This window comes from Pseudorasbora parva, chromosome 13 (assembly GCF_024679245.1).
Source record: "Pseudorasbora parva isolate DD20220531a chromosome 13, ASM2467924v1, whole genome shotgun sequence".
NCBI classification, from domain to species: domain Eukaryota; kingdom Metazoa; phylum Chordata; class Actinopteri; order Cypriniformes; family Gobionidae; genus Pseudorasbora; species Pseudorasbora parva.
The window spans coordinates 24468431-24488817 of record NC_090184.1 but is presented as its reverse complement, the minus strand read 5'-3'; the positions used below and the strand labels follow the sequence as shown (position 1 = coordinate 24488817).

At 36.9% G+C, this 20387-nt stretch overlaps 2 protein-coding genes across 4 annotated transcripts in view; both read right to left on the bottom strand.

Moving 5' to 3' along the window:
- Positions 1–2465, bottom strand: part of aopep (aminopeptidase O (putative)) — a 115839-nt gene extending 113374 nt beyond the window's left edge. Inside the window, exon 1 of one of the 2 annotated variants that reach the window (XM_067413591.1) lies at positions 2404–2465. The gene's annotated coding sequence lies outside the window, so the exon portion shown is untranslated. The remainder of the gene's footprint in view (positions 1–2403) is intronic. The other variant, XM_067413590.1, reaches the window with a different exon arrangement.
- Positions 2466–2617: 152 nt separating this feature from the next.
- dock8 (dedicator of cytokinesis 8) overlaps positions 2618–20387 on the bottom strand; it is a 62944-nt gene continuing 45174 nt past the window's right edge. For both annotated transcript variants that reach the window (XM_067413583.1, XM_067413585.1), the window contains 16 exons: positions 19956–20043; positions 19700–19796; positions 19467–19601; positions 17588–17740; positions 14877–15035; positions 14662–14762; positions 12552–12744; positions 12246–12389; positions 10794–10925; positions 10225–10359; positions 9965–10054; positions 9504–9740; positions 9256–9399; positions 6613–6719; positions 5628–5798; positions 2618–3757 (listed from right to left, as the gene is read on the bottom strand). In XM_067413583.1, the coding sequence (XP_067269684.1) occupies positions 3706–3757; positions 5628–5798; positions 6613–6719; positions 9256–9399; positions 9504–9740; positions 9965–10054; positions 10225–10359; positions 10794–10925; positions 12246–12389; positions 12552–12744; positions 14662–14762; positions 14877–15035; positions 17588–17740; positions 19467–19601; positions 19700–19796; positions 19956–20043 (2138 nt within the window). In that variant the 3' untranslated portion in view covers positions 2618–3705. The remainder of the gene's footprint in view (positions 3758–5627; positions 5799–6612; positions 6720–9255; positions 9400–9503; positions 9741–9964; positions 10055–10224; positions 10360–10793; positions 10926–12245; positions 12390–12551; positions 12745–14661; positions 14763–14876; positions 15036–17587; positions 17741–19466; positions 19602–19699; positions 19797–19955; positions 20044–20387) is intronic.

Here is a 20387-nt window from a genome sequence, read left to right as displayed (position 1 = left end):
CTATTCTAGGCAATCCATTCATATTCATTCTTTCAAAGCAGTTGTTTGTACCCCAGCACTGCACATTTTGGATATCTTCCTTAGAGCTTCTCAGTATAGTATGCTAATCTGAAAAGGCTTTTGAGTCACAGTGGGTTTTTATAATGGATTTAAATTTATGAGTAATATATAATCTGAAGTTATAAATTAACATCACTTTTATGTTTTCTTCTACGCCATATTAAAATGATGTGTTGTGCTTGACAATTCAAACAACAAAGTTGGTCAAAGTAGCAATTTTTAGGCAAGTTTTATTTTACATTTAAACAGTAACTTTCAAATTCCTGGTTAAAGTCTTGATAAAACAACAGTAGTTACAGATCGTTTATTCAATATTGGGACGTAAATTGGAGTAACAGGGATTATTGAAGCAAAAAAAAAAAAAAAAGTACAACCCCAAATCCAGAAAAGCTGGGTCATTGGGTAAAATGCATTAAAATCCATAATCTGTGATTTGTTAATTATTTAACTGACAAAATACAAGTTTTAGAAAACAAGGTTTCACTGACCAACTTAAGTGTATTTTATAAATATATATCAATTTTGATTTTAATGGCTGCAACACACTCCAAAAAAAGTTGGGAGAGGGGCATGTTGACAGTCACATCACCTTTCCTAATTACAAGTTTTAAATTTGGGCATTGAAGATACTAATTGCTGCAGTTCTGCCAGAGGAATATTTGCCCAATCTCACCTGATACAAGACAACTCGACAGTCTGTGGTCATCATTGTCTGATTCTCCTTTGCATGATGGGTCATACATTTTCAATAAGAGACAAATCTGGACAGCAGGCAGGCAGTCAAGTACATCCACTATGTGTAGAGTGTCTAGAAACCACTCTGTTTTGGCATGTGCAGCATGAGGGCCTGCTTCCCAAGAAATATGCCATTTTGATGCCATTAAATGTCTCTGTACAATCCCAATATACACCTCCACACACATGCAAGTTACACATGCTGTTTGCACTGAAGCACCCTCATACCATGACAGATTTTTGCTTTTGCACCTGTTGTCTGGATGTTCCCATTCATCTTTGGGACTGAATCCTTGGGACTGATGGTTTCTCATGTCTGATGGCTCAAAGGTCATGCACATTCAACGGAGGTTTCCTGCCTTCCCCTACATGCACTGAGATTCCTTGAATCTTTTCACAATGTTATGTATGGTACAAGGTGAAATAACTAAATTCTTTGTAATCTTGCATTGAGAAATGTGATTTTTGAATTGTTTGACAATTCTCTCATGATATTTGGCACATAGTGATTAGCCATGACCAATTTTGCTAGCAAAGACTGAAAAGCTCCTTTAACACTCAATCATAATACCTACTACCAATACACCTTATTGTGGACACTTTAGATATTCTATAAGCTTTTCACTTTTATTTTGCCTCTGCTCTGTCCCAACTTTTTGGAGTGTGTAGCAACCATCAAAATTAATTTACTCGTATACTTAAATACACTTAAGTTGGTCAGTGAAAACTCTTGCCAGTATTTTGTCTGTATTTTTGTCAGTTAAAGGTTAATGAGAATTAACATCAGATTCTTGACCTGGATTTTTATTAGACTGGGTAAACCCAGCCTGGTCTGCTGGCAACTCAGTCTGGAAACCACATTAATTTCTACTGCTTCTGTTACACTTTTGCGGGAACCTATCAATCACAGACTGGCTTATCTACTGCGATTATACCCACAGACAGTAAAACGGGACTTGATTTTATTTATCAGGAATGGTTTGGATCATTGAGGTTTGCTAATGCAGTGATCTCATTTGAGTGACAGGTTCCTGCCCTCATGTCAGTAAACACCAGACACACAAGTCGCTGCAAGAGAGAAGGAAAGTTATCTTGATTAAAGATTATGAATGCACCCGAGTTTCAAAAAACAAAACAAAATGTGTGTGTGTGTGTCTGCAGAAAAAAGTTTCTTCAAGTAGGCTACTTTGTACCACAGCTGATTGTAAACATGATAGTAAAGTAAGGAGAAGTGAGAATTAGTCACAAATTGACATCACGTTTGAACGGCTCTTTAATAACAAGTAGATTTTTCAAAACCCGAATGTGTGGCTTAGTAAAACGAAAACATCCAAACTGTACAGAGGACTTCAGGACCAGAACTGAGAACTGTTTTACAGAGACTTCCATACAAGTTTAACGCGCGTGAGATTCGACGGGGAAGCCTGAATCGAATGCAGTCAAATGGTCCACAAATCATACAATTTGCTATCTCAGCTACTGAAGACTCCTCGTTTTCTTTTCCGATGTTCTCACAGAAAAATATGCAACTGCCAAAAATAGCTGGTTTGCACAGCAGCAACAAAAGCTAAAAGTAATTTTATAGATACAGAGAGTTGTTTCACGAACCTGATCCTCCCTCTGACAGATCTACAACGCTGAACCGCCGTCTCGTGTCATGTACGTCATCATGTAGCGTCAGGAAGCTGAGCTGGATCTCATAAGGATCTACATATGTGATGCATCTGCATAGACATTGATGAACCACGCTAACAAATAAACCCAGATTCTGCTATTAAAAGTCAAAATAATATTTCACAACATAATCCTTCTGCACAACAGGTTATAGGCTAGGCATGTAGCTTTTATTATGAAGTTTCATCGACAAAAAATATTTATTCATTTGTGCTTTTAGACAGAAATAAACCAAGTTGAAGTTGTAATGATCTATGCATTTAAAAACAACAACATACAGTTATAGTTTTCATGGTAATGTCTAACAGAGAATATATCACTGAAAACAGCAACAACAACTGAGCTTATGTGCAAAACACCTGTAAACTGAGAAGAATAAATGACTCATTATTTACTGGTAACCTATATTTTATCAATGAGCCAAAAGAGGGAATTCTACACCTTTTCAGTTATTTAAAATTTGGAAAAAGAAAAGGAAAAAAAGTAAACATTTAAAGTTCTCATTCTCTGCAGTTTTAACTGATTCCGTTCTTCTGTCTCTGTAAACCTGATTTACTTGTATTCTGATCTGATATGGTCACATTTTAATAATGGAATAGGAGCTAAATATTCTCTATAAATAAAATATAACTATATATACAAAACTGTATCTGAAATCTTACAATTGCAATTTACATAGAATAAAACAAAGGAACAGAGTAATCATGATTTAAGCTACCAGTATATTGCCTATATGTAAACGTACAAATGAAGAGGTGATATGTTTTATATCATTATCACATCATAATAATGATGTTTTGTTTTGTTTTTGTGTACATATTTGACTCTCGGTGGCTTTTCAATATTGATCAGGTTTTCTTTCTTAAAGCAGTTATTTCAAGGTTGTAGGTTTTTTTCCTAAAATGTAACATTTTTGTAAGTATTTTATTAGCTAAAATACAATACACTGTAACATACTAAGGAACATTACAACCATTACCAGAACACAAGTAATGAAAAAAGTGACTGGCTAAGGTTGTTCCAAAAACAATTATAAAACAAATATGTACTAGTTCAAGATCCCTTAATCAATTCCATATATACAGTATACAGAACACTCTAGGATATTTTCTGGGGGTTTTAACACTGTGCATTAAACTCTGCTCGAGTCATCTAATTATCAGCTGACGTAGCTCTTGTTTCCTGGCACACTGCAACATCCTTCCCTTGATATCCTCTGGAGATGCTCTCTTGACATCATGAATTTTCATCTTGTGTCCGACGGAGACTGTGCCGTTTGAAGGAATCTCTGTTGTTTCAAACACAAGAGGGAACAGGAGCTTAAGCAGCGAATGAAATATTAGAGAGAAATAGCTCCCTAAAAATTGCACTCTGCAATATGAGTGCTCACATTGGCCATGTTCACACAGTCAGTGTTTGGCATTTAGCAATTATCAAAGTGTAAAAACATTTTCATTTCATAATGAATTACCTGCATATACAGAAAATACAAACAAAACCACTAAATTATATAATGCAAAAATAATCCACAACAAAATATTACTGCATAACAAGTGATAAGAATGTATTTGTAAAAAGGAAGGGATATATAAATCATACAGGATGTTTTTTTGTTTTTTTTTGTTTTTTGAGAAAGTAAAAAATGCAGAATGTTTCCTGTGATGGGTTGGTTTAGGGGCAGGGGAAGTGTAGGGGGATAGAAAATACGGTTTGTACGGCATAAAAAACATAACGCCTATGGAATGTCCCCACATTTCACAAAAACAAACGTGTGTGCTTATATCGACGAATCATGCGGGCCATGTAATACAGAAATAATATTCCAATCTATCGTGGGTGGATGAGAAATAAATCATTGTGTTTGCTTGATAAAGACATATAAGAGCCCTTTGGTCGAGAGAATCTTTGCAGTTGCCGCTTTCAAAACAATCCCTCCCCAATGTGAACTGAACTGACAGGGGCATAGATATGACAGTGGAGCTGAAGCTCATTAAATATGCAAATCTTCTCCAATCCTAGCCATGGGCGTTTACTTTCAAGTCTCCATTTCGGCACGCCCATCAAAACCAAGCGTTTAAAAACCAGTGTAGAAAATAGCCTATTATAAAAACCATTATTAAAAACCACACGAACGTCATTAGTTGACCTCAGACAACAGTATTAAAAAAGAAACGAAGCCAGTTCATGTCACCTTTAAGAAGTTAATGCTGGTTCTGATAAAAAGGTGTCACAACACATAGCGCATCGCATTTTCTTGTGTATGGGGCTGCATAGCTACAGACCAGTCAGGGTGCCCATGCTGACCCCTGTCCACTGCCGAAAGCACCAACAGTGGGCACATGAGCATTAGAACTGGACCACGGAGCAATGGAAGAAGGTGGCCTGTCTGATGAATCAGCACACAGCACACCTTCAGGGGTCTAGTGGAGTACATGCCTCGACGGGTCAGGGCTGTTTTGGCAGCAAAAGGTGACCAAGAAAATATTAGGAATTCATAATGTTATGCCTGTTCGGTGTATATTGAAAAAAAAGTAATTTTAATTGTTATAATATTTCACATTATTAGTTTTTATAGTATTGTTGATCAAATAAATGCAGCATAGGATATTTCAAATCCAGCATAGGAAATGCAGCATATTACATTTCAAAAACATTAAAATTTAAATTATAGACTACTGCTACAACAAATCGTTTATCAGTTGCGTTTAAACACTGCATATGTAGGGAACCTTAAAACTTCAAACAGACCTGATAACTGTATTCTACTGCTGTTTGAACAAAGCCATTGAGAATTACCAAAAATCCATACTTAAAAGGTATGTATCTGTTATCTGCATGACCATACCTTAATCCTATCCAATACCTAAACTAAAAAACTATCTGACTGACTATGATTATGCAATAAATTAGGAGTTTTAAGAGAATATTAAGAGTTTATTCCTCAAACTAAAGTGTGACCAAAATGTATTTTAAAGAATTTTTGCATATACCTTTTCCATACAACAGTCTCCAAAATATCACTATAAAATAAAATCATCCTTTCTTGGGTTAGCTATTCCTTTAGCACCAATTATGGAAATACTACTGAACACGAGAGAATATTTCCATCCTTCACTGATTGCTGAGTCAAAGATCAAGTATGCCACTAGCGGGTGTACCTATTCTCGATGCGAGGTTTGATGATGGGCTTGTAGAGCTCAGGGATCTTTCTCTCCAGCATTGGCCTCAGGTTCTCTCGCAGTTTGTTGTAGTTTTTCTTCATCTCATGCTGGTACTCCTTCTGATCAGGAGTGATGAGTTGCTTGTTCTTCTCAACAGCCTCTCCACACCTGCAGATATGCAATCACAACAGCATTAGCAACACAACAAGTGCAGCAGAGCACCAGACGATGAATAATTGCTGCAATTATCTGCATTTGGACAGAAATAGACAAATGAGTTTGATAAGGAGACTCAACAATTAGTTGATTCCCCAAAAAGTCTTGCTCAACGACAAAAAGTCACAAAGGCAACACTGTGGAACATGAAAATGTGCTCCAGATATTTTTTTTAACAGATTTTAAATGGCTCTATACCTTTCATAACATGTCTTAAACAGTCTAGTTAAAGAATTAAAAGACTATAACGTCTTGGCATAACTAACAGTAACTTGGCTAGAGAAGGATTGTGCTAGCTTGGATGGATTATGGAGAAAAATAAACATATTTTAAATGACAGTAAATATTTGTCTGCACGCTGGCAGAAATCAATGCCCAGTCCAGCATGAACTATTCTGTCTGTAAAAAGCAATATGTAATATTTCCATACAAACTGTATACATCCTGGGGGGGAAAAAATCACTGTATTCAAAATCTTAATTCGTTTCGAGTCTTGGTTTAAACATTATGATGATTATGCAAAACAAATGCAGCTGGGTGACATTAAGATGGGTTTTCTCCGCTTGCAGAAAAGCCCCTCGGCTGTCTTTACGTCCACGTATTTCAGCGAACTTTCAAATAAAGAACTTTAAACAAACCAATCATTATAACAGAAAGACACTTCTATATTTGCTTTGATCCTTCAATGGAAAACTTGCTTCATTCGATCATACGTCACTGTGAAAATTACGTCCATATCTCTTTCCCGCTGGAAACGGCAACTCACCGCAGTATGAACTCTTTGAAACACAAACGCAGTTTGTTGTGATGACGGAAGAGCTTGGGGTCTGCTGGGATTTCATTCAAGAAGACCTGGGCCACCTCCAATGGACCCTGCAGAGACACAGAGTGAGAAAAGGGAAGAAAAGTCCCCCCTCGCTCTCCCACAGCACTAACGGAGAAAATGAATGCTTCATCCATTGGAGGCCACAAGGTAAAGTCAACACATAAGGGAAAGATCATGAATAAGTCTTTGTGTGAGTGATGTCACCGTGGAGCCAGGAGCAGAGGCATTGCCGCGCTCTTTGTATGTTGTTTCTCCAAAGGGCATTTATCATGTAACCGCAGCCATATGCACAGGATTTAGATGTGTTTTAAACTTGATTAGTGTTGTAAACTGTCACTCTGGAGCTTCAGACATCACTATAAATAAAAAGACGCCGGGAGCATCAGTATGAATCCCTGCTACCCTAAAATTTACATTACTCTTCTATACTGTACTTGTATTACCTAAAGTATTCGAAAACCACATCTGCAATAGAACAGGCCTGGAAGGAGACCGGGTGACTGGAAAAGCCAGTGTTTATGTCAAGTGATCAAGGTTTGGTTAGCCTCTGCTGGCTATATCATCTGAACCCCAAAAAGCATCTTTCCCCATTGATGGTTATTTAAAAAGCAGCAAAATAATTTAGATTTTTTACAATTTTTCATTAATAATTATTTTGTTGAAATATATATATATATATAGGCCATGTTCAAACTGCAAATAAATTTGTTTGTCAAATCACCTTTTAGTGCTTAATCCTGTTCTGTATACACACAGTTCAGAATTTGCATGAGTGACGACCGCATTCTACAACCAAATTAAAGGGTTAGTTCACCTAAAAATGCTTACCCTCAAGCCATCGTAGGTGTATATGACTTTTTTCTTTCAGCCAAACACAACCAGAGTTATATAAAAAAAAATATTCTGTCTCTTCAAAGCCTTATAATGGGAGTGAATGGTACCTTAGATTTTGAAGCCCCAAAAAAAAATGCATTTATCCATCATAAAAGTAATCCAGACGGCTCCAGAGTGTTAATAAAGGCCTTCTGAAGCGAAGCGATGCATTATAGTAAGAAAAATATCCATATTAATAACTTAACTACAAACTATAATCCCTGGCTCCCTGTAATGTCCGTCTAGTTGGCTACCTGCGGAAGAGTGACCTATGACTTGAAGCATGACGCATTGCCGAACGTGGAAGTGCAGCGGATGGAGAAAAACAAAACGCTGGTCACATCACCACACTTCTAATATGAGTCTAATACGAGAATTTTTGAAGAGAAATGTCAGAGGATTTCAATATAAGAGAAGAGGAGCTTGATTTTGCTGGCCAGCCTTATCTGTTTGAACCCAAACTTACACTACGCTGTGTTCTGCCAGAACTCTACTCGCGTATGCCCGTACTGGAAGCGAGTGATCACAGCCCGCACCTGCTCATTTTAATAATTCCATAAACTAGACCGTTTTAGGAGCCAGCCTTTCAAACATAAGCAATGTCTCCACCGACTGTGTATCAGTTAAAATAGCTGAATAGAAGTCTTTTTTCGCAGTAACATTTCTTTAGTCAGAATAGCGGATACAAAACACACAATATGCTAGAACGCTGCTATGGCTACCACGGTGCCAATCATGACCATTTCCCCGCTCCCGCATTTAAATGAGGTTTTCATTCCTGAAACTTTACAGTGTATGTGGCCATACATTAACGCTAAAAAGTTTAGGGTCGGTACGATTTTTCTTTATGCCATTTATTTGCTCAAAAATACAGTATAAACAGTAATTTTGTAAAATATTACTCCAAATTAAAATAAACTTATTATTTGAATATATAATTTATTTTATCATATTGCATTTTTAGCAGCCATTACTCTAGTCTTCAGTGTCACATGATCCTTCAGAAATTATTTGGTGCTCAAGAAACATCTCTTATTAACATTTTTATTATTTCTTAGAGGAACTGTATGTAAGAAATGTATTTCAATTAATCATAAAATGGCCCTAATATGTCACTGGACATTAAGAAATCATGTTAATTTCCAATACTTATTTCACTAACAACAGTATTCCGGCCAGGATATTGTCATTTAAAAGTTGTTGTTGCAGCCCTCAACTGATGTTGATGTTGTCATGTTGTGTTTTGGCCTGAAGCTCCACCCTCCACCTATCCACCAATCACAAAGTCAGTATTGTGTTGCGGGATTTGGGTTGCCAAATCTGCTCTAGTTACCACAGCTGCAGCTACAAACGTTTCTACTGGATCTATCTGGCAACCTCGAGTCAGGGGGGAGGGGGAGAGGGGATACGCCACTCTACAGTCATTTGAAAGTGATTGCAGTACCAGTTATGGCCACAATCTTACATACACTTCCTTTAAAACATTTTTCAATATGATTTTTAGATTAATAGAAAGTTCAAAAGAACAGCAATTATTTGAAATAAAAAACCTCTGTAACAAAATAAATGACTTTACTGTCAATTTTGCATCCTTGCTATTTTATTAATTATTTTGTATTTATATTAGATATACTATTATGTCATTAATAGATGCTTTACTGGAGTGTCGGTTTTAGAGCGTTCTGCTAGAGAAGAGTACATGTTTCAGACCTGATTGACGGTGGCTGTGACAGATCCCTGAAGAACCATCTGAAGCATCACAGCATCTGGCTTCTCTCGGTGCGTGGCTTCAGCCAGCTCTCGTGTCTTCTTTTGCATGTCCTCAATGGCCACCTCGATGGGCGTGAGGTCAAACTGACAATATTAAGAAAGATTTGGGGATTGATTGAGCAAGTAGTCTTTTAGAAGCTTTTTTTCGAACTATTACTGCAGATGAAGCAAACTGGGGTTGTCATTACCTCCTCCTTCTGAATGACGTTGATCCTCGTTTTGATGTAAGGGAAGGCATGCATAGTGGTTAGGATGGTTTTCCTCTTGTATTGCTCATTGAGTTCCCCTCGCGGCCGTCCACTCTTTGTGAACGGTGTAGTGTACATGAAGCGGCGAAGGTTGAAGTTCTTTTCAAAGTTGGTGAGGCGGTCTTTCATCTCATAGTCATCAAAGAAAGGCTCCACATAGGTAATCTGTATGTATGCCTGATGTGAAATATGAAAATCAACGCACTATGGAAATCTCAATGGCACTTAAAGGAAACATAAATCATTGAGGGTAACATTAGTTGAAAGAGGCAATTGCGATTTGACTGTAGAGGCAGTCGACGGCCTTTCTAATGCTAATGAGGGTGCCACACAAGTCATACTGAAGAAAACGTTTTGATTGTAATCGTGTTTACACTGGCATAACATTTGATGAGAAGTACCTTGTTGGGATTCAGTTTGTTTCTGTCTACTGGTGTGGAATCTTTAATCATTTCCAAAACTCCATCTCCAAAACACTCACTGTAGAAGTTCTGGAAAATTAGAAGACAAAGAGATAAGTACGGAGATGCTGCTGATCAAACTAAATGTGTAAGTTACATATAATATGAGAGCAAATTCAGACCACTGCAGTACTGCCTAAAAACTTTTTCTTTATCACAAATGCAGTTAAGAACTTCAGAGGGTTCCAGAGAAATTTCACCTCGAGCCGGTGTGATATCTCTGGTAAATGGGTGATTCCTGGCTCTTTGTAGATAAATTCTTGCTCATCCAGGTCTCCAAATTTAGAGCCATAAAATCCTACGCGGAAGTAGGTTCCAAACATCCTCTTGTGACCCTGTAAAAATAAACATTTAGATAAAAGACAGTAGTTGATGCACACTCATGATTTTAGGTTCAAATTTATATGAAAGTCACACATTTATGTACGTTTTTCCAGTACTTTTAATGACTTTTTGTCTTCACAATAAAAATATATTTTTTGGAAGATGTAAATAAAACATTATTGGAGTAAAGTCTTTCTTCGAAATTAGAGTACACATTCTAGATAATGTCTCAACGTGTGCTGATAAAACTAATGTATATTAACTTATAAAAAACAGCTACATGCTGTTTAAAATGCCCTTTTTAGATCAATTACAGCATGTCACACCACAGCAACTTCCCCATTTCTATCCAACAGCCCACATACATATAGATCATGATCCCATAAGACAGCTTCTTCCTGCCTGGCAGAGACATGTAGGAGGACATGTCATTTGTATGCTTTACCTTTTGAATGATGTTCTCAAAAGCCCTTTGGAGCTTGTCATGTGTGGAAGCGAGCTTCCGGAAATCTCTGTGGGCCTCCAGTATAGGCACGATTACCTTGTACACCTCATTAACTGCCTCATACAACGCACCCTGTAAGTGAACAATGGTAAGCAAGCAGTAATGAACAGTAATAAATTATATATTTTGACGATTTAAAAAATAGGTAATATTTAAATTAAATCTATTAATATAGTTTGTATACTTGCAAAAAATCATATAGAAGACAAATAAAAAGCCTTTTTTATTTATGACTATAACATTTTTAGAAAAATTCACATAAACTTTCACCCCCCAGCTCTTAAAGGGTTAGTTCACCCAAAAATGAAATTGATGTGATTAATGACTCACCCTGTTGTTCCACACCTGTAAGACCTCAGTTCATCTTCAGAACACAGTTTAAGATATTTTATATTTAGTCTGAGAGTGTATGCACACTATACTGTCCATGTACAGAAAGGTAATAAAAACATCATCATAGTAGTCCATATGTGACATCAGTTGGTTAATAAGAATCTCTTGAAGCATCGAAAATACATTTTGGTCCAAAAATAAAAAAAGTCCACTTTCTGGACATGGACAGTATAGTGTGCATACACTTGCATACACTCTAGGACTAAAAATAAAATATCTTAAACTGTGTTCTGAAGATGAACGGAGGTCTTACGGGTGTGGAACGACATTAGAGTGAGTCATTAATGACATCAATTTCATTTTTGGGTGAACCAACCCTTTAATGCGTTTCCTTCTGGTGCATCAGTGAAAGGTTGAACCTTTTTAATATGTAGTTGTGTTTGAGTCTCTCAATCATCCTCAGTGTGAAAAGATTGATCTCAAAATCTTACAGTCACTGCTCGAAAGGGTTCAAATATGCAAAAGATGCTGGAAACCTGAAGAATTTGCAGGACCTGGAGGATTTTTCTGAAGAATGTTGGGCAGTTTAACTGCTCAGGACAAACAAGGGACTCAAGAACAACCATCACAAAACAAAAAACAGCCATGGATCGTCCAAGTAAGGTCAGCTCTTTTTTTTGTCTTGTGACCTCATTCAGGACAGTACTAAATAAAAAATAACATGCATTTTGTATGATCTCTCTTATTTTGTTAAAATTATACATGTTTTGATTCTGCAAATGGGTCACTAAGATTTTTATATACAGTTGGAAGAAAAAGTTTTTTACACAACATATTTAAAGCTAGATTTTTCATCAATACTACTACTACTACTACTACTGCTAATAATACATATTTATTATTATTATTATTAATTATTTTAAAATAACTGCCAATGTAAGTCAGTTTTAAATATGTATACAGTATAAATGGTTCCATAGTACAGGAAAAATATGGAGTAGCATAATAAAAAACGGGCTGCTAATTTGGATTATGCTGTTGGCGCCTTGCTCCACTCACATTGCTGAATAGCTCGGCAGCCTGTTCCAGAAGCCCAACTAGGCCATTTTCAGTGAAGTAGCGTCCCGAGCAAACCCCATCCTCGTCTGGAGACAATATGTCGTCTGAGACTGCAGACTCCTCCAGCACATTAGGAGAGATGTTCTGGTGGGGAGAGACAATTATTTACCACAGTTGGACATGGATCTCATTTAGACCGAGCCGTGTGTGAGGGTTCGAAGAGCAGCCCAGACATAATTCACGCCTACTGTTGTTTTTCGGAAAGGGAGCCGATTCAAGCGTTTCCTACTCACGATAATAACTCACTTGAAAGGTGACGCTGCCCACAGGCAAGTATTTGTGATCCTCCAGCATACTGAGATATTCAGCCACCAGGGCCGCGGCATGGATCAGACACATGGCTGACTCTGTAAAACACTTCCTGCCGTTGTGCTTCTCTGCCATGTTTTGGAGCCAGGTTAGACGCAGGTCTGGAGAAGTCTGGTAACCCTTTGCAATCCTGGAGCCAAAGCAAACAGTAGGTTTATTTAAAAAGTTGGTTAATGCTCTGAGGAAATAAATACAATTTTGTTCATAATATCAAAGAAATGTGTAGACTGCCATATTCACTCAAGTTATTACACATGTGAGGCACACTGCAGGGCTCAAATGTGCCACTCGGTTACCATAGCAAGTCCAAAAACAGTAGACAAACAGTAGAAACCACAGCAAAATGGGAAGCAGAGAAAGAAAAAAAACCACAGGCCTGGGATCCCTAAGGCAGATGCATACCGTAATTCCTCAAATAAAGACCGGGGCCTTTATTTACCTGAACTGAAGAAGGGAACCGGCTTCTATTTGAAGCAGGCTTTTATTCAGGGCAGGCCTGTATTTCTAATTCAATCTGTTTGAAAAATAATTACTTAAAACTAAACCATTTTAAATTAATAGCGAATAAAAGGGATAGCTTTCCAGTGGACAGATATCATTGATTTTTTTAAGAAACATGCAAACATATCACCATTTACAACAACAGCCAGAAAGGCGACAAAGCAATTTCATTCAGAATTACTGTAGCCTAATCGGTAACCACCGCTGTATGTTTAAAAAATGTAAAATGTTTATCCCGCGCTTAGTTTTTATACAATTTGCACTTGAGGTTATTTTAGCCTACTAACCCGACTCAGTGCTTTCTATATCGGTTGCACATGAGGGAAAAAAGCTTCCTTCCACTTGAGAGTTGTGTACTTTTAAGCACTTTTTATTTTAATATATCTCTTTACATAAATATTATTTTCTACTTTAAAAAAATATGATTTCGTTATTTTTCTACCCCAACTAATGACGCATCTGCGCTTTCTACATTGCACGTGAGGGAAAAAAGCTACCTTCCGCTTAAGAATAGTTGTGCACTTTTACGGTAAGCACTTTTTAATTTAATATATTTATTTTCTTTACATAAATATTATTTTCTACTTAAAAAAAAAACTATAATTTTGTTATTTTTCTAACCCAATTAATGACTCTGCGCTTTCTATATATCATTGCACAAGGGAAAAAAGCTTCCTTCCACTCAAGAAGAATGTGCACTTTTAAGCACTTTTTATTTTAATATATTTCTTTAAATAAATATTATTTTCTACTTTAAAAAAACTTTAATTAATTGAGCACTTTTAAGCACTTTTAATTTTAATAGCTTATGTTGCTTTACATAATTTTTTACACTTAAATGATAATTTCGTTATTTTTCTGACCCAACTAATTACTCATCCGCACTTTCAATAGGTTGCACGCACTTTTTCTCTGAGATATTAAATTTTGATTTTGCATATTGTTTTTTAAACGGTCTTTCGTGTAGCCCAGTTCATTTGACCACTTTACAATATTTCATCAACATAGTTTATTTTGAAGCCTATTCTGTTTTCTTGTATAAAATAACATATTTTCAGGTTAAATGCAGAAGACATAAAAAAGATGAGAGGTGAAGATCAGTATTTGTGTAGCCTGCCTGACACGGTATTTTCACAGACGTCGCATCTCTCATAGACTACAGTAGCCTATTTAAAATGGCATATATGTATCAGTTATATTCTCAATTTAATTTACAGAGCAATCCATGCAAAGTTTTTAGGTTAAGTATAAAAGAGACTACTATAGGATTAGAGTGTGTCTCACTCGCAAGAACGGGCGCGTGGCATCAGGATGGTTGCGTGGTGTCGGTCAGCCTTCAAGGAGCAACCCTACTGTACATTACGATGAATTTGAATGCACATTAAATGAAAGGCATTTAGGAGATTATACACACATTTTCCCCCGGGCTTTATTTGTTCGTGCTGACAACGCCCCCGGCCACTATCAGAGTCCCAGCATTTATTTGACTATAGGCTTTTATTTGAGGAATTATGGTACTTGGTTTTAACTGCAGAAGAAAATGTACCTATACATGAGGTCCATGAGCATCTCAGGATCTTTCTGGAACTCCTTCATCTTCACTGTATCTGAGAGGATACTGTTTAGGTTCCTCAGGAGTTCATCCACCTGTGGAGACCGAAACCAATGGACTAATTCATTACAATAGTTCATCTATGAAAAGGTTTAGTATACCAATTGATTGGGCTTTCTAAAGGTCTAAACTTTAGGCCAAAGTTTTACCTGTGAGGGCAGCTGTGTAGATTGCATTTCCATGTCCTCTTCCGCATATGCGAGGATAGTTCTGAAAGAGCGGCGTAGGTACTCCTCATGGATGTCTGAAGACTTGCCGACCAACGAGGCCAGAGACATTGTCACCTGCATTTTGACTCTGGAGAAATTCTGCAAAGGCAAAAAATAAGGGGTCAAGGTTTGGCTAATCAGCCTAACACATCTTTTTAGAATAACTAATCTGGAGAACTCAATCCAGCTCAAACATTTCTGCAAAAGAAGCAACAGCATGCAGGTCACACACTTGGGGCCGGTGCTAGCAAAAGGCCATGAGGCGCCTGTTCACCTTTTCACCGGGCTTGGTTCTGAAAGTATTTTTTCCCAATCACTTTTTCCATAGGAATTTTAAAAAAAAACTTTTTGTTAAAGAGTTACAACAAGCTACTAGATGAGTCACATAAACTTTCATTTGAAGCAAAAAAAACATTTGAAAATCTGACAAAAATTACAAGACTGTGTACAGTCTTAAATAAGGGAATGAACTTCAATCATGTTATCAGCATTGTAAATGCCAATCAAATGATAAAGGACAGAGATGTATAATTGATTAAAAGATCAATATATAAACAATACACTTTGTTCATTGTAAAATATGCATATATAGAAATATTTAAGAAGTTTGAGAGCATAGGGACTCAATTACATCATTTGAAGTGCTTCATGGAAGTAGGCGGACACAAAAAAAGCTTATTTGTCGCGATTTGCAGTTCTGTTTTTTCTGATTGGTGGGCATAAGTAGAATCATCAGTAATATAGTTTTCACCAGAAATTCAGCTGTGAAAAACTATTATTTAAAAAAAAAAACATGTTAAACTGGGACTGTAGATCAAAATTTGCTATTGTGCTAACTCTGGTAGATAGCATCACATTTATGTTTAATATTGTACATGGTCCCTTTTCACACAAAACATATGCATGCTGATGGCTTCAGCAAAAGCATTTACCCATGTTTTACTTTCAGAACTTGACTGTTGCATACTGAGATGGGTGAGAATGCCAACAGATGGCTTTCTCTGGGGAAAAAATATTGATTTCCGAAAGAATAAATTTTCCTCATAAAATTTTATTCATTAAGATTTTCATTGTTATTTACTGGCAATCCACGCTATTATTTTTCAAATCTAATTTGCATTCATGCATCTTCAATAATGCCAGGTTCTCATACAGTTCTCAAATTATATTATGGTCTTTTCTTCATGCATAACTTCAGAAACAAGAAAATATTTACAATATTTGTGTGTACTTTTTTGCATTTTGTTGGAGCTCGACAGCACCTCTTTCACTTTCATTATGTGCAAAAAACCAGCATGAACATTCTGTCAAACAACACCTTTTGTTTTCCACAGAAGTCTTACAGGTTTGGACAGACATGAAGGTAAGATTTTTTGGGTGAACTATCCCTTTCATTTCAAGTCTTCCAAAGTATGAATGCCCAAAGCATCATTACAACAGAGGTCTGATTACTGCCTGAGGTTTCCTATTTAGAAAACAGCCCTTCCCCCAGCAGTTCCTGTCAACCAGAGCAGTGTCATTTATCTGGGTTGGCACTGCTGAGGTTATTGAAGGTTACATTGTCAGATACAGGTGTTAGGCTGTGAAAGGAAACGCCACACAGCCAGGCGCGGTCGGCCATTGCTGTCATAGTCTCAGATCATTGATTCCTAGGGAAGCTTGAGCCAGGGGCTGAAAATGCTCCATCCATCTTGCTTAGCATCAGGAAACTGCAAAATGATCCCCCATTAACCCCTGTATAATTGCCAATGGATCATTTCAATGGCACCATTATGTTAAATTGAGCGTATGTGTGAGGCATCTCTGGACGTCGCCAATATCGCATCTAGGTCAGTTTTGCCGTGAAAAAGGACTCAACATCGGCTCTGCTGAGAAGATTAATTCTGAATTTGTGCTGAAACCTGACTTCACTGTTTTCACCATTTAATCTAATGTGAGAAAAGGCCTTAGGAAACATAAAAACACAAAGCAGAGAGGGAGGAAAGACAGCCTGTCGCTAAAAGGAATCAACATGACTTATTCAAGGTTACACTAACGACAGGAGCGACTGCTCGAGCCTTTTACAAACCAAACAAGCAAACAAACAGACAGACAGGGAGAGAAATCCATCCTTTCCCCATTAAAAATGAATGAGATGGCAAACAACATGGCCATCTGGAAGGGGAGGGTTGGGGGGGTGAGAAATTGAGTAAACAGAGGAAATACTCCAGCCATCAGCCTCGTGCATACAGAGAGATGGCCGACCAGCAGCGGCAGGCGCGTGTTATCAGCCGTCAGACAGACATCGAGAAGAATATCATTACAGAGAGCACTGTCACCGTTACGTCTGCATCGTTTTAATGGAGAAAAGACAAGGTGCAAGTGGTTTCATTTCTTTGGCAATAGACCTTGCTGAAAAATCCAGCATAAACCAGCATGTAGTTTGTGCTGATTAGAGCTGTTATAGTGCTGGTTTGTGTTGTCTATGCAGTCATGCTGTTCTCATCAAAACTGAGACGGTGTAGCTGATCCACCAGCACTCCGTTAGCATGCTGAGAACCAGCAACACATGCTGGTCCCAGTATACAGTACAAAACATACCTATTCAGGAGACCAGAAATGCTGGATTTTTCAGCAGGGGAGGTATTGAGTGGTCTGTTATAGCATCTTACACTAGCAGAGCTGTAGCTGTATCTCATGATAAGGTACAGTGTAGCACAAGCCTGACTCCTGTTGCCGTCCACACAGCTGCTGCAGTAATGAAGAACCTTCTGACACAAGTCTGCACATTGCTCTGCCTCCTCCTCGAACAACAGGTCGCCAAACTGAAAAAAAAATACAGCGTCAGTGATATATTCAATATAACATATTAAATGATTACAGGGAGGGGAGACAGAGGTTGGTTGATACAATTTTCATACATTTCTTTGGTGAATATCTCTAGTGGAACAAACATTCATTTTAGGTGCAACTCAAAGCTTAGTTTCTTGGATAATAGACATTCAATAATCACATGTTGTTAAAGGGATAGTTTACCCAAACATTTTAATTCTGTCATCATTTACTCACCCTCATGTTGTTCCAAACCTGTATGAGTTTCTTTCTTCTGCTCAACACAAAAGAAGATATTTGGAATATTATCAGCAGAGCAAAGATACTCATACAGGTTTGGAACAACATGGAGGAATTTTCATTTTTGGGTGAACTATCCCTTTAATTCATCACTAAATGCAAGCAAATGTGCCAGTCATCTCTAAATACAAGAGGCGATTAACAAACAGGAAAAAAATGAGTCTGTTATAATTATTTTTACAATTATTTTGATTCTGATACGGTTTACACTACTGTTCAAAAGTTTGTCTCTTATGCTCCCCAAATAAGGCTGCATTTACTTGATCAAAAACACAGTAAAAACAGGATCACATTTTATTTTACAGTGTCCTTGTTACACAGGCTACATGTACTTAGTATAATAATAAATATAAATTATTCCTAAATACATGCAATTATCCATAAACCAAACCTAATCCTAATCCTAACCCTATAGTAAGCACATGTTGTTTATTAATATTGCTCAGTATTTAAATGTATTGTAACTGACAACTTAAAATAAAGTAAATTACATTTTTTTGATCTATATTAATATATTTTAAAATGGATTTGAACAGTCATGTATGAATCTTTTTTTACAATCACTTAAACAGCCAATAGGAAGACTTTTTAGTTTTTGCTTAATCTTAATTTGTCTTCTTTTTTATTGTTGTTATTGTTATTGTTGTTATTGTTATTATTACTATTATTATTATTATTGTTATTGTTATTATTACTATTATTACTATTATTATTATTATTATTATTATTATTATTATTATTATTATTATTATTATTATTATATGCTGTGCCATAATAATATTAATATACAATTAAATGATTATTATATTATTCTATATCATCCACAAGACTGGGCGGTCCTAAATGAAATATTTTAAGAATCAGCTATTGGAAAATATGGACTGGATTGGACCTATAAGGATTAGTTGACTGCTAAACTGAATATTAAGGAAGATGCATGTCTCCCCTAAACATCTATAGTGCTTAGAGCTTTTTAATATACTTGATGAAGTCTAAATGTTCATTCACACCAACACTCTTTTCATAAATGATGTCAGCCAAGTTCCATAATTTAGTCTTTTAGAACTATATGGAAAAAAAAAAAAGTTTCCTGGTTTGACCTTATATTTTAAATCTCTCGCTCTATTCTTCTTATTTTAGCATTTCTGCTGGGGCGGAGGGTAATTTTTGTTTTGACACTGAAAGTACGTTTTCAACTTGGCATTCAAATCTCTTTTTCTGACAGCATCCAATTATGAAACAAACCCTATAGACAGACAACCAACCCCAATATTGCCTACATCTATATGATTTAGAACGAGTTACACTAAAATAAGCCAATGCTCTTATATAGTTGTGAATAAAAACGAATTCAATTTCAGCCCTTTTGAAAAATAATTGGTGTGTAGTGTCAGATGAAACAATTGCACACGACAGTACCTTCACGATGAGAGAGCGTAGGGTGCTGAAACAGTGCGACAGGAAGGTGGTGCTCTGATTACAGGTGAGAGAGTGCAGCAGAACTTTCAGCACTCCACCAACCACATTATCCTTACAGTCCGCCAGAGGAACTGCCTAAAAGAAGAATATCAAGCAGAATATCAAGCAAAAACATTCATTCATGCTTAAGTGTCCAAACATGTTTTGGGTCCATTGTGAGAGTTCTCGGTTACCTGTACGATCATCTCCAGCAAGTCAAGAACTATGAGGTTGGTCTCAGTAGCCAGGTTACCACTGATTATGGCCTCCTGATCCAGCTCTGCTTTGGATCTGAGGTAACAACAATAACAAGATGGTAACTCCCCCCAAAAAAAAGCTCAATTTTAGCAGTAGATTAGGGCCACGGAGAACTAGAACCACCAATGAATGAGAAGCGCTGCAGGTTAAATAGATGTGAACCGTGAAATGATGGTACTATTTTACGCTCACTTGTCCTGCCTGTCGTTTGTCTGGCGCCACTGTGTAAGGTCTTTCCTCCAGCGTAGGTTCTCTCTCTGACCCAGCGTCCGGTCGTTACCTTGCACAACACACAGCCAACACACCAAGACGGGACATATTTAGAAAATATCTAAACAAAGGAAGTCTGCGGACTGTAAACATGTAAAATTAGACAGCATTTTACGTGAAATGAAAAATAATTTTAGTGCATTGTGGAAAACAAATAATATATTATTCATTGGACCAACAGTAACTCTGTCCCCTCTACAGTTAAAGGGATATTTCTGTCATTATTTATTCATCTGCATGAGGTTTAAAAACCCCATATGACTTTATGTTGTAGAGAACAAAATATTTTTTTTACATAAATATCCTGTAACATATAATGAAAGTGAATAGAGACTGTGGCCAGATGTACAGTAC